Source organism: Necator americanus, chromosome V (assembly GCF_031761385.1).
Source record: "Necator americanus strain Aroian chromosome V, whole genome shotgun sequence".
Classification (NCBI taxonomy): Eukaryota; Metazoa; Nematoda; class Chromadorea; order Rhabditida; family Ancylostomatidae; genus Necator; species Necator americanus.
Window position 1 is genome coordinate 29,890,843 of NC_087375.1, and position 12,192 is coordinate 29,903,034.

The window sequence follows — 12,192 nt, forward strand, 5'->3', positions numbered from 1 at the left end:
GGATTCACTCGAAATGAATGTCATTCCACTCATTCCACAAACTTTTATGCGTTTCCAATCAATCACAAACACCAGAGCAAATTTTGTCCGTTTCGCTTTTTTTGGCGTTTTAAATGCCAGCGAGGAGATAAAATAACTAATTCGATCTAATAACAATAACGGGTACATTTCAACAGAATGGTTGCTATTGATCTTGTTTGGCAGCGATTCGATCGGGGACTGAGGCAGAATAGAACTGAAGTCTTTTACCTACTGAATCAATATACACCTGGAATACACTGATTGAGCCCCAAGTGGGGTCGACCGCACTTTTTTTCTGATTCTGAAATGCCTAAGTATTTGAAGTATACTTCGAAGCAAGAAGTGGGTTGTTGTTAAAGGCATCACCCCACAAATTTGAAGTGGTACAGATTTCCGGTGGAGTATCCGTATACGGGGTTGTGGATTATGAGGAGGAGGGTGATTCCGCTCACTTCTTCCTAATTGCCGTAGAAAACGGCCCGGAAGATACGGCTTCGAGCGTTCCGGCGTACTATTTTCTACAAGGAATTCGATTGGAGTGCGCCAGCCCAGTGCGGCGCCGCATCTTTCGAGCCGTTTTGTACGGCAATTAGGAAGAAATGGACGGAATCACCCCTTCTCCTCTGAAATCCGCACCACCTCAGATTCGTGGGGTGATGGATTTAAAGAGGTGAACACGAAGCCAAATGTTCTTGCTCTTTTCCCTGCCCTCTCATTGCTCTTGTACGGTCTCCAAGCTGCACGTTTCTTCCTGACTGGGTAGTTAGGTCGTTCATCAAATTTACTTCTCGACCTTCACACATATCTGCATTTCTCATAAAAATCGCTTTACCAGACTCAGCTTCAGATCCACCTTTTGCTTCATCTAACTCGTTGCATTTTGTGAATCTGCTTGATGCTCCTTGCTATCAAAACTGGCTCATCTGCGGCATGGAGATCACTCTTTCGAGGAGCCTGCAGATCAAGACAACGTGGATGTGGGGCGATAATTGCATGTAGATTCTCCTTGTTCAGAAGCACGCTCTTGCTGGTTTTCCATCGCTTATTAACCTTGCATCCCTACAGACTACAAATTAAGAGCTCTAGAGCTCTGCTACTGGGTTGCTAAGAAGTGGTAGTATATTTTTCAGAAGTTCAAACTTCTGTCAGACCTTGGAACGGAAGACCTCTAGAATGAAACGTCCATTTCACCTCAAACTGCTCCAACCTTCTTTTCGAAGCTGCAGTTGTTCCATCGGGCTCACTAATAGTAGCCGTATTTGTTCTATGATTGGTGATGTAGGACGGGAGTGGCAATTGCTCTTGTCCAACTATGTTGCTTGAGCCAGTACTGCAACATACCGTTCGATCTCTGAGATCTCCATTAATCGTATCTATCCAAAGGCTTGCGAGTTCGGAAATGAGTTCGGGTTTCTCGCAGCTAGTGCGGCTCCACAGTGAGTTGTTAAATCGAGAGGTACCGGAAAAAGGGATCTTTTCCGTTTTGAAGCTTAGGTGTGATTGGCATCTTGTGCATTTTGAAGCTTCTTGGGTTTGGTTTTAAAGCTCTTGATTTTCTTTTACGAAAGCGAAATTGAAATCGAAAATGCGAAATTGTTTCTCGAACTTATCGTATTCGTCGTCGATGTTCTCCATTGTATGTAGTATCTTCCCAAAAGCTGGATAGTGCAGGGAAGAGGTATCGTTAACGAAGATCCCACAACGTCACCTTCGATTCCCGTGAACTTTGTACTTTGTATGAGATTGGGTCACCTTGTCGTACCCGCTCTATTCATGTCGGTTGTAATGATGTGAAATGGGGAAACTTCGCTTGTGATGATGATATAAAATCACCACCTTTTTACGAATCAAACCCTTTTGTTTTTCATCCGCGTTGACACAGCGGATTTATTTGAAACAGCTATTGATCTCGTCTGGTTGTGCCAATGGTCTCACCCAGTGTTGGAGGGTTTTTGCAACGACAAACGAAAGTACGAATGTTAGACTTTGTTCTTAGATTTATGCCTTTCCCCGTACCATCAGAGTCTTTTACTACTAATTTTATACTTTTTTTTTGCTCCTAGGGCACCTCTTAGACCGCAGTTCCTGGTGGTTGAGATCTTGCCCTATTTTTCTTTCGTTAAATTATTTACGGTTAGCAGCTGTCACATCCGTACCTCTGAATTCGGTGATCTTCGTCCCATTTCGCTGGACGGTCTGCACGCGTTTCGAAATGACCCTCCAGCAGTTATTCCATGTACTCTTTAGCTCACTTGTTGAGCCTTGAACGTTAGACTTAGATGCCTACGTCTTCATGAAATGGCCCGGAAACGTAACGTGGTGGAGCGGCCATTTCATCGTCCAATGAACTCTAATTACGTATCCACCCTCTCCACCTTGTTCAACTTTGTGAGGTTTCATTTCTGTGACAGCAGAGCAAACTTTAAAAAATGGTTTAGGTTTCAATGTCACCGTGAAGAAATAAGCGCTTTCTTCTGTTGATGCTCTGGAAGCCCGACCGAGGGAAGACCCGCATGAGAATCCAAACTTATCATAGGTATGTGAAAAAATTTAGTGAGCCAGAAGTTCTCCAACGCGCCCAGTTCTTAATTATTTGCGGATATCGAACGAAAGAACATCCAGAGGATGCATTGGATAATGATCCCGAATAGAACGTGCGCTAGCATTGAGCAGAAGTGGGGACATGCCGTTAAGCACAGGCAGCTATGGACATTTGTTGGAAATATAGGGAAAAGATATTGGAATACTGTAAAGCGAAGAAAGAAGTCATAGTTATGTTCTATCATATGAATTAATTTGTAATAATTTTGTACATTGCGTTAATTTTTCGCACTTGCAGAGTTTTTCGAAATTTTCGTTCATTGTGTCGAACGGTGTCGGACTGGACAAATTCCCTGTGATCAGAAACCAGTTGATTTTAAAATAATTAGCATGGAAAAAATGTCTCTCTATAATCGGTTAGTACTGATCCAAATCTCTCAATACGGAGCAAGTGATCAGGAGAATAATCCTTACACTACGGACTGCATCATCGATCCATAAGAACGTTTTGGTGAAGCAACACTGCTCTCTTTAATGGATATGGGGGATTCTTCTGTGAGCACTGCAGCATGTCTGTTACGGATTTTTCCGTCGCATATAGTGCGTTAAATTTTATGAGCGGTTTTATGAGTTGCTCCGACTGGTTTTTCAAGTCAACAACACGGCAGGAGGCAAAAAAAGTTGCTTTATGCACCTGGAAAGTGGTACTTTTTGATGGTCTCCTGATCTTTTTCTATTAGTAGGCAGTAGATTCAGATGTAATATCTTCATGCTTAAGTTTAATGTACTTAAAAATTATTTTATTATTTTATTTTATCAACGTTGTCAGACATTTCATCAAAATTTCGAAGCACTACCTACAACTTCGGATAGCAAAGACTTCAGTAGCACTGTGCCATCTTTTTGAAAACAGAGGAGCAACTCTGAACAACTATAGGATTCCGAAAAGGCAAGAAAAGAATAAGAACTGATTTTTTTTTTAGAATTTCCCGATAAAACGCCTTTACTCTTGTGTTGTTCCTATGGGAGTATGAAGTTCTACCGTTCTTTAAACCGTGACGGAGATTAGGACTCGTTCCCGGATTTCTGAAGCATGTCCTACGTTCTAGCAATGAAACTTTCAAACTCCCCTCCAAAGGTTATCTACTTCAAGAAAAAAATCACAGCTAAAAAAAATTCCGGAGCCGTGCATTTAACAATCTTTTGTTCTCTTCGAAATGACAGAATAGAACATACTACATAAGATTATCCAAATGAAACCGCTACATTTTTCAGTATTTGGAATAGGATTAATTCAGCGAAAAACAGAATTTAACAAAGAGACAACGATATATGAAGAAACAAACGAACAACTAGCAATCTCTCATAACTACAGAAGCAGTGAGAAGAAGAACGCTTTGAAACTCTAGATTGAATGGGGAATGAAATGTCATGAGATCTTGTGGTGCCCGTTACGACTTTTCCAGCCAGGAAGCACCATTTTCTCAGACAGCAGGCGGGAAACCTTGCCAGTGGCAACGTATTGCGATAGTGTCCCTGCACCGGCCGCAGTATAAGGGCTTGCTCCAAGCACTTCGTTGTCAATTTTCATTTCTTCCCTTTTGTGGAGTGAGTTCTCGTATTTCGTCGTATTCTATCGTTCGCCACTCGCCACCTATAGCCATCTATAACCATCTACGACCGCAATAAGTCGGCTGGCTGCCACGGAATCATAACCATACACCACCACCCATCTTGGAGCTGACAACCACTACCACGTAACCATCAGACAGGCTCCGATCGATCCATCTATTATGTCGTGTATGTGTTGCTATTGCTGTACATTGATGTCATAATATAAACAACATTTGTCATCCACATACCGCACGTCATACCACAGTGCAGCACTTAATCAGTGTACCATAAAGGTTCGAGCTTGGGACCAGGGAGGCAGCCTCGAGGCCTCTGGAGGGGAATCGAAGTAGGGGGACGGGATTCTAGGCCCGCAGTGTTCGGAGAAGATAGGCCGCCATGAGGTTGCCAGTCAAGCGCGAATCAAGCAGTCGGCCCGAATCCTGCCAACCGACGCTTGGTGCTCCTCCTTGGAACGGACCAGGGCACAATAAGCCCAATTTTGACATTAAATCATTGAATCAGATTCAGGGAGATGAAATATGGGTAAGGAGTATTTGGAACTATTGTTTTGTGTTACTGAGGTCATGAAGTTTCGGGTGGCACCTTTGGAGAGGCAAAAATCTATGAAGCAGTAAGAGGAAATGGGGAATTTCTGTTTAGATCATAATCTACATTTAAAATCGTTGGGCACCAAGCGCAATCATTATTCAGATTATTTCTAGATTATTATCCCTTCCTAGTGAAATAAATATGCACGGGGTGCACGTTCTCTAGCCTATAGCTGCAGAAAGTTGTATCGTCGAGCAAGCAGATGCCATATTGCTAGTGAGGTCTGATTTCTGAGATGAATACGTTGGCATGAGTTTGTTTTTTTTAAATTCGTTTTTTTTTGCATTTTGGGTTTTCATAAAGATATTTGAAAATCATAACCACACACCACCACCCATCTTGGAGCTGGCAACCACTACCAATGAAAATTGAAAATGTGAAAATAAAATGACAAAGTAGGATAATTATATAAAAATACAACCTGAAATCATGTACTTCTGAAACCTTAGAGATCACTGGAGAAGGAGATCGCGTGACTAGCCAGGACAACACATAAAACTACACATAAAATTGAACGGACCTCATTCAACGAAAAACTGTATCACGAGCTGCAAAAGTACTCAAAGAACGATCCCTTAATCCATCAAACGTCAGGTGGTGCCAAACAAAAAGAATAGGATCACGGAACCCACAATGTAGGAAACATTTTCTTGATCCCGCATTCCACACGGAGAGATCGGGATAAGTGCCAACAGCTTATAGAGGAACATTTCTCCATGCTAATCATTTTCAGCGAAGTTGGCTTCTATTCACGGGAATTTGTCGAATTTGATACAGTTAAACACAATGAACGAAACATTTTGGCAAAGTCTGCCTGTGCGAGAAATTAAAGCATTTATGTTTATTTATTTATGTAGTAGAAAGTAACAGTGGTTTTTTTTCTTGGTTCGCTTCACTGTATCCCTTCATTTCTTGATCATAGTTCCAATAAACGTCTGTATTTGATTGTGTTGTTGTCTATTGTGGCTGAGTACCGTGGACGTTGTGACACCCTTTTAAAGCATCAATGTTCGATGCGTTCTGTGGATGTCTTTTCGCTCAATATTCCTGGATGACCGAGGACTGAGCACTTCGGAGAAATTCTGACTTAACTTTTCCGGTCTTAGAGTACATAGGTCTGGATTCTCATGCACGTCTTGCCTCTGTCGAGCTTCAGGGACACCAACAAAAGTAGGCACCTGTTTCTTTACGGTGAGATGAAAATCTAAACAATTTCGCCTGCTTTGCTCATCTATCACACAAATGAAGCTGAACATGTGAACAAGGTGAAGACTGTGGACACGCAATTAGAGTTCGTTAGACGATGAAAGGTCCGTTTCACCACGTTACGTTTCCGGACCATTTTAGTCTTTCTATTGAGGCTGACATTAGCGAGAACGACATGAGGATCTAAGGAAATCTAAGTGCAGCATGATTATGAGATCACCCAGTTACTGCTACTCCATCACCTTGAGGACCACCCAACAGTTCCATACGAAGATTTTTCAGCGCTTTCGGAGCACGTATGCGGCGAAATAATGCCAATCATATTTCAGCTTCAAGCTCACTGCATTTTCATTTGTCTTTCCAGAAATGCCTCAGTGTTTTTGATTCATTGAAAACGTCTGAACTCTATAAAATAGCGTTGATTCGAAGTAAATCATTGCTCATTTGATCATTTCAGCTAAAAGGGAATCCTTGTTGTTGTTCTTTAACAAACATCATTATGAAGAGTGGATTCCCATCAATGACGTAAATCCAGTATGAAGTATGTGATATCATTACTCTATTTATTTAGTTATCATGGGGATCACAACTATCAAGTACATACAAAAAATAACGTATTTAAATATTAAAAGAAACCAGAAATAGTATCCCACATAAGGTTTATAAATAAAGCTCGGTGAACGCAGCACCCTTATGCATGAGGCAGTCCGAGCTTCGACAGATGCGACTGGCATTCCTCGTTGAACATTGTGCCAAGGGTTTCCCAAGCTGCCTTCTGGTCTCCAGACAGAGTTGCACCTTTGCTCTCTAGGAATCCCATCCAGATACCCCAGAAACTCTGCAAAATTCTATCGAATTCTTCTGAACCTGAGCATACAGCCAAATATATGAGCTTGAACGATGCTACATACAAACGTCTGCTGGCAAAGAAGATTTAGTAACTAAGTTACCTAGTAACTGATGAGACTTCACCTTGAATCTTCCGATGTATCCAGCTAATTACTTATTTAACTTGAGACATAATAGATAAAGCATTAAAGTAACCTTCCAATAATGAGGGTCGATTCCTTTCGCTGCGTGTCTGTTAGTATGATCGCGGCAGTATGCACGGAACACCTCCTCCTGTAACTCAGAAATTCTCTCGTAATTTAGTGATATTCTTCTGAGCTGTGGTAGTTTTGGTACGTAGAAAAACACTAACATTATCGTAGGTGTTAGCCAGAATATGCACAGACAGGAGCAGAGCGTTGCCTTGTTTTTCAAATCTGTAGTGGAAAAAAATAGCCAAATTCTGCCAAAAAAAAGTTCCAAATTTCAGTACCTTTCGCTTTTCTGAACATCATCAGCAGTGAAGTTCTCAGCACCTTTGAAGTATTTGCGAGCTTCCGGATGATTTGTGAAGAAATACTTGTAGAAGTCTATGCCATTCTGAATCTTATCCGGTGTTTTCCCAACCGGAACTACTCCCAATGATGCAACAGTGTGCTTTTTTACGTCGGCTGGCGAAACCATTCTAAAAACAATAAAATTAATTGTGTAGTCTTACGCGCTAACATTCGACGTTCCCGTTTGAGAAAGAACGCAGTTTTCCAGCGAATCCATAATGTTGTACAAGAACCGGAGAGAGGCGCATGGTTTTGCTCAATTCAGAACACTGTTGAAGACTAAGGAGTCCTTACGTCTGCTGAACCCCATATTTGAATTGTTGAAGCAGTATGGGTGTAACCACAACGGGGAAGAAGAGGAATACCGAATATTTTCTTGCGAAAACGATTTGATGGGTCGATGATGTGAGAGAAGCTTTTTATCCAGTAAAATTGTGCTTCTCTGGCTATGTTCCCGAAATTGACTCAGTAGATTTTTCCTATATAGTTATGTCCGACAACAGCACATCTCAAACTTTAGGCATTACCAAATGTTGGAAGTAGTGGGAAAAGAGAAGAGGAAGGTGAGGTGGAAGAGCAGCCAAATGACGGGCTACCGACACACCGACGCTGTTTAGACGTTTTATTTCGTGAAGTGTGGAAGGTCTGCGCTTTATACTCCCCTCTTATCGGCAAAAAAACTATTCTCTTGGTCTCCACATGTAGCGTTACATCAGCTACATCCGTGACTTGTGCAATTGCAAAGTGCATTTCGAGGTGTTATTTATCACAAACGAAAAAAAAAACACGATGGAACAATTGCCCTGGAATTCTGCAACATAAACTGACAGATGGAAAATGACTATTTTTGGAACTAGATCCATCCAAATGACGTTACGTGTCATAATCATTATTGAAAAAATTTGAATACAAAACATTAATGAAAACATTAATGAAAAAAGCACCACATTACAAAATTGAATGTGCTGGAATTTTTCGATTAGATAGGGTTAGGGTTGTTGCCACAACTATGGTTCACCTTATGATAATCAGAAATATTTTTAAAATGGAATTTTAAGCACATAGAGGTGTACAGCAGTACAGTAGTTAAGCGGTTTTTGACACCTCATCGATCCTATAAAGAGCGTGCAACTGAAATTATATGGGTTTAGAAGAAGCCGGGCAGGCCTGTTACGACGTGCGTTACGCTCTTCGGAACTCCGTCAATCACTAAACAAAAAGACCGTCATCAGTAACGCAGATTGGGCAACGAGGAACATCGAGGAGGAGGATGCAGAAGGTCATACAGAATTTCTGCTTCAATCTCTCTTTCCGCTTGTCTCCTGACCATCTGAACAAGGACGGAGAGGTCACCTTGGACGTTCACTTCTCCGAAACCTGAAATATCATCATGTCGGTGAAGAGGATTACTTGCCGAGGTCTCATAACTGATCGGAGTTCATCATGATCAGGACTGAATTCTTTACTATACTCCAATATAATTACTATCATTTTTGTATCTCTTTCAGTGATGGTAAGGACTTGTGTCTGTGAAAAACAACTGCTTTCTTTTTTCTTCTTTCTGCTCTCTTGCGCCGTCTGCAAAAAAAGGATCAGACGCGTTGAGATCTCGTGAGAATCACCATTCCCTCCCCATTAGTTCGTGGGCGCAGAAATGCGGGCAAGAACAGATAACCGTGAAAAATCCCGAATGAATTACGTCTTTTCGATTCAAAAATATCTTTGTCGACAGCTGTGGCTGTCATAAGGGAGGTGGTTAATAGACGGGATTGGTCGAAGGGAGTTGAGATAACAAAACATGGATTTATCAAAGGGAAACTTCATTCAAAAATCAATAATCGAAGGCTAAGAGGAAAAATAAAATGTGCAATGCTGTCTTTCGACAAGATAGATCATTCTGTTAAACTTTTTGATGTCAAGGATATGGACTAGGAGGAATATTTTAGGAACGATTTATAGAAACACTTTGTTAAGGTATCAGTAGTAGTCCTCCGAAAAAACCTCCAAAGAAACTGCTGAACCTATTCTGTTCTTTTACTCAAGGCATTTACTTCGCCTCTGTTCTCAGAGAATGTATGTTGTATTCGTAGCCACCCATGTATGTAACTGTTTATGGTGAATAGGGCCGCCGGGAGCATATAGTCCCCCGCTTGTAGACGTAGGATTAGGCCTTAATGAAGATAGCAGAAGGTGTCATTCCCATTGTCTAGCCTTCACCCCGTCTAGTTCATTCGATTCAAATAATTTCCTTTTTAATTGACCCCAAGGGGCACAGTTGAAGTGTAGGTTTCCTTCGTCGGCTGGACTACAACGAGCGCTACCATTTTACTCAATTCTTTCGCTCCCTCTTCCCCTCACTAGTGCGTTCGCTCACCTCAGAAGAACAAATGTTTAATGCTCTGTTTTTCCAGTTTTATGAGAAAAAAAAATAATAGACACATTGTGTTCAATTTCGTGCTGTTCACGTCACCTACGTCTTACTGTAGACCACTACAGGTCGATCTACTTGTTTCTATACATTTGTAAGTGAAAAAACTGTTGTGCTGAAAAACATTTCTTAAAGGATTTTGTTATTTTTTGAATTTGGATTTTGTTATTTTGGGTTCTTTTTTCTTCAATTTACTTCTTGTCTTTGGGTTTCATATCAATTTCATATCGTAATAATTCAGGAAAAAGATTCAGCACTATTGACCACATTCACACTCTTTCGGAACTCATCGAGGTATCACGAGAGTACAAGATGCCGCTCTGTCTCACCTTCATCGACTTGAAGAATACAATATCACCCAAAATGCTTACAGCCACCAACGAAGGCAATGCGAAAGTTGGAATGGGACGACATGGGAGTGAAGGCTGATGGTCGGCAGCTACACCATTTGCGCTTTGCTGATGACATCGTACTGATAACACCTAGCATCAGCCAAATTCGACGACCTAATTCGACGAATTCGACGAAACATGTGGATGCATCGATCTTCAGCTGAATCTGCAAAAGAAGATGTTCATGCGGAACGGATGGGTCTCGGATGCCCCATTCGCGCTCAACGGAACGAACATATCCGAATGCGCCAGCTACGTTTATCTGTGTCGGGAACTGAACATGATGAACGACCTGACCCTTGAGCTGGGCAGAAGGAGAAGAGCGGCCTGGAGAGCGTATAAGAGCATTGAGGACGTAGTGAAGAAGGTCAGAAGCACTCGGTTCCGTGCTCACCTCTTCAGCAACACCGTACTTCCTGCTTTGACCTATGCTTCGGGAAGCTGGGCATTTCGCAAGCAGGAAGAAAACGCGGTGAACGTCATTGAACGCGCAATTGAGAGAGTGATGCTAGGAGTATCCGCAAGTGAGGGACGAGATTTGAAGTTCTCTCCTACGTCAGCGATTTAAGATTAGAGACGCCGCCGCGTTTGCCAAGGAAAGTAAAATAAGGTGGGCCGCACACGTGATGCGCTTTAACGACAACCGTCGGACCAGAGCCGTGAGCGACTGGGTTCCCCGCGATATTAAGCGCGCTACAGGAGGACCGCCGATCCTATGGTCAGATTTCTTCACGAAGTCCTTCAAAGAAAATTATGATGCTCTTCGGGTCCCACACAAAAGAAGCAACCGCTGGGCTACTTTGGCACGTGATCTGGACAAATGGAAGCATTACATATTGGCGCCCGCTCGACCAGTTCGAAGATCAACGGGAGTCAAGGTGATGAAGGTGAATAGCAGCGGTGAAATGGCAACTACATAAACATCGGTCGGCGTTGTAGCCCTTGTGAGTATTCCAATCCTTCAGAAAAAGATTTTATTTGATTCTTTTGGATGAGCTGAGGTGATAGTTGGTTACTTTTTATTCTGCATGAATATACGGCGGGATCATGGAAGTATTGTTGGTATCGTTCGTTAGCTAAATTTTCTGTGCCTCGTCTTTTTAATTATTTCTAAGATTTTAAGTTTCAAGGAGTAATCCAGAAACTACTGGTTGCAAAATTCTTGCAGATCTGATCATGACGTTTGTTGATCTGATCATGGCGCAAAGTTGAGGTTGTTTTCTTTTTTGTGAGGAATGTTTCTAAAGAGGAAACAGTTAACGTTTGGCTATCGAATACTCGATGAAATGCTGGCGATCAAGTGACATTTCGACAGTGATAGCAACATTTTTACAAGTATGAGGAGAGAAAATATGAGTTCTTGAGGTGTTTGCGATGAATTGGCTGCAGCTACATATAGTAATGTTGAAAATTGAGCTGCATCACCTTTTTAAATAAGAAAAGGTATCCATCAAATCGTTGGGATAGAAAACATGTAAACAATTTTATAAGGTTCTAGTTTCAATGTGCGGAAGATTACATGTTGCCTTCTTCTCAGTTTTTTTTAGAATTATTAAACGATTGTTCATAGTAAATTGACATAATTACAACCTGAATTTGTAAGAATGATATTTTGACTTGTGATGTGAATATTTATTTACAAGTCATCGTGGGCTAGAATGGGTGCTAATTTACATTCGTTGAAAGCGCCTATTTTAAACGTTTGTCCACATAAACATTTTCATGAAAAGAAACTCAGTTTGTTATTTTTTAATTCATTGCTTTCGTGATAATTCGTGGACTCATACAATAATGCAGCGTTTCCCAGTTTTCTGCTGATGGTGCACTTGAGATGTGATTAAGATGGATGATGGAATTACAACCAATTTTTTTTGAATGAGAAACAGAATGCAGTTCTTTTGCAATTACAAATTCTAGGTTTAAATTTTTATTTCGTTTTGAATTTACACAATTTACACTAAAAACCTGTCTGTCACTAACACAATACACTAGCTGC

The 12,192-nt window shown here is 41.3% G+C and overlaps 2 protein-coding genes across 2 annotated transcripts; one reads left to right on the top strand and one right to left on the bottom strand.

Annotated features, from left to right (window-relative positions):
* Positions 1–6,682: 6,682 nt before the first annotated feature.
* Positions 6,683–7,503, bottom strand: RB195_015646 (uncharacterized protein; the record flags this gene model as incomplete). Its single annotated transcript, XM_013443960.2, has 4 exons — positions 6,683–6,829; positions 7,036–7,113; positions 7,193–7,256; positions 7,313–7,503. 4 exons carry the CDS (start codon positions 7,501–7,503, stop codon positions 6,683–6,685), a joined length of 480 nt encoding a protein of 159 aa, XP_013299414.2.
* A 2,871-nt stretch (positions 7,504–10,374) lies between these two features.
* On the top strand, positions 10,375–10,764 carry RB195_015647 (uncharacterized protein; the record flags this gene model as incomplete). The annotated part of the gene is made up of 1 exon (XM_064206455.1): positions 10,375–10,764. One exon carries the CDS (start codon positions 10,375–10,377, stop codon positions 10,762–10,764), a length of 390 nt encoding a protein of 129 aa, XP_064062336.1.
* Between the last annotated feature and the right edge of the window lie 1,428 nt (positions 10,765–12,192).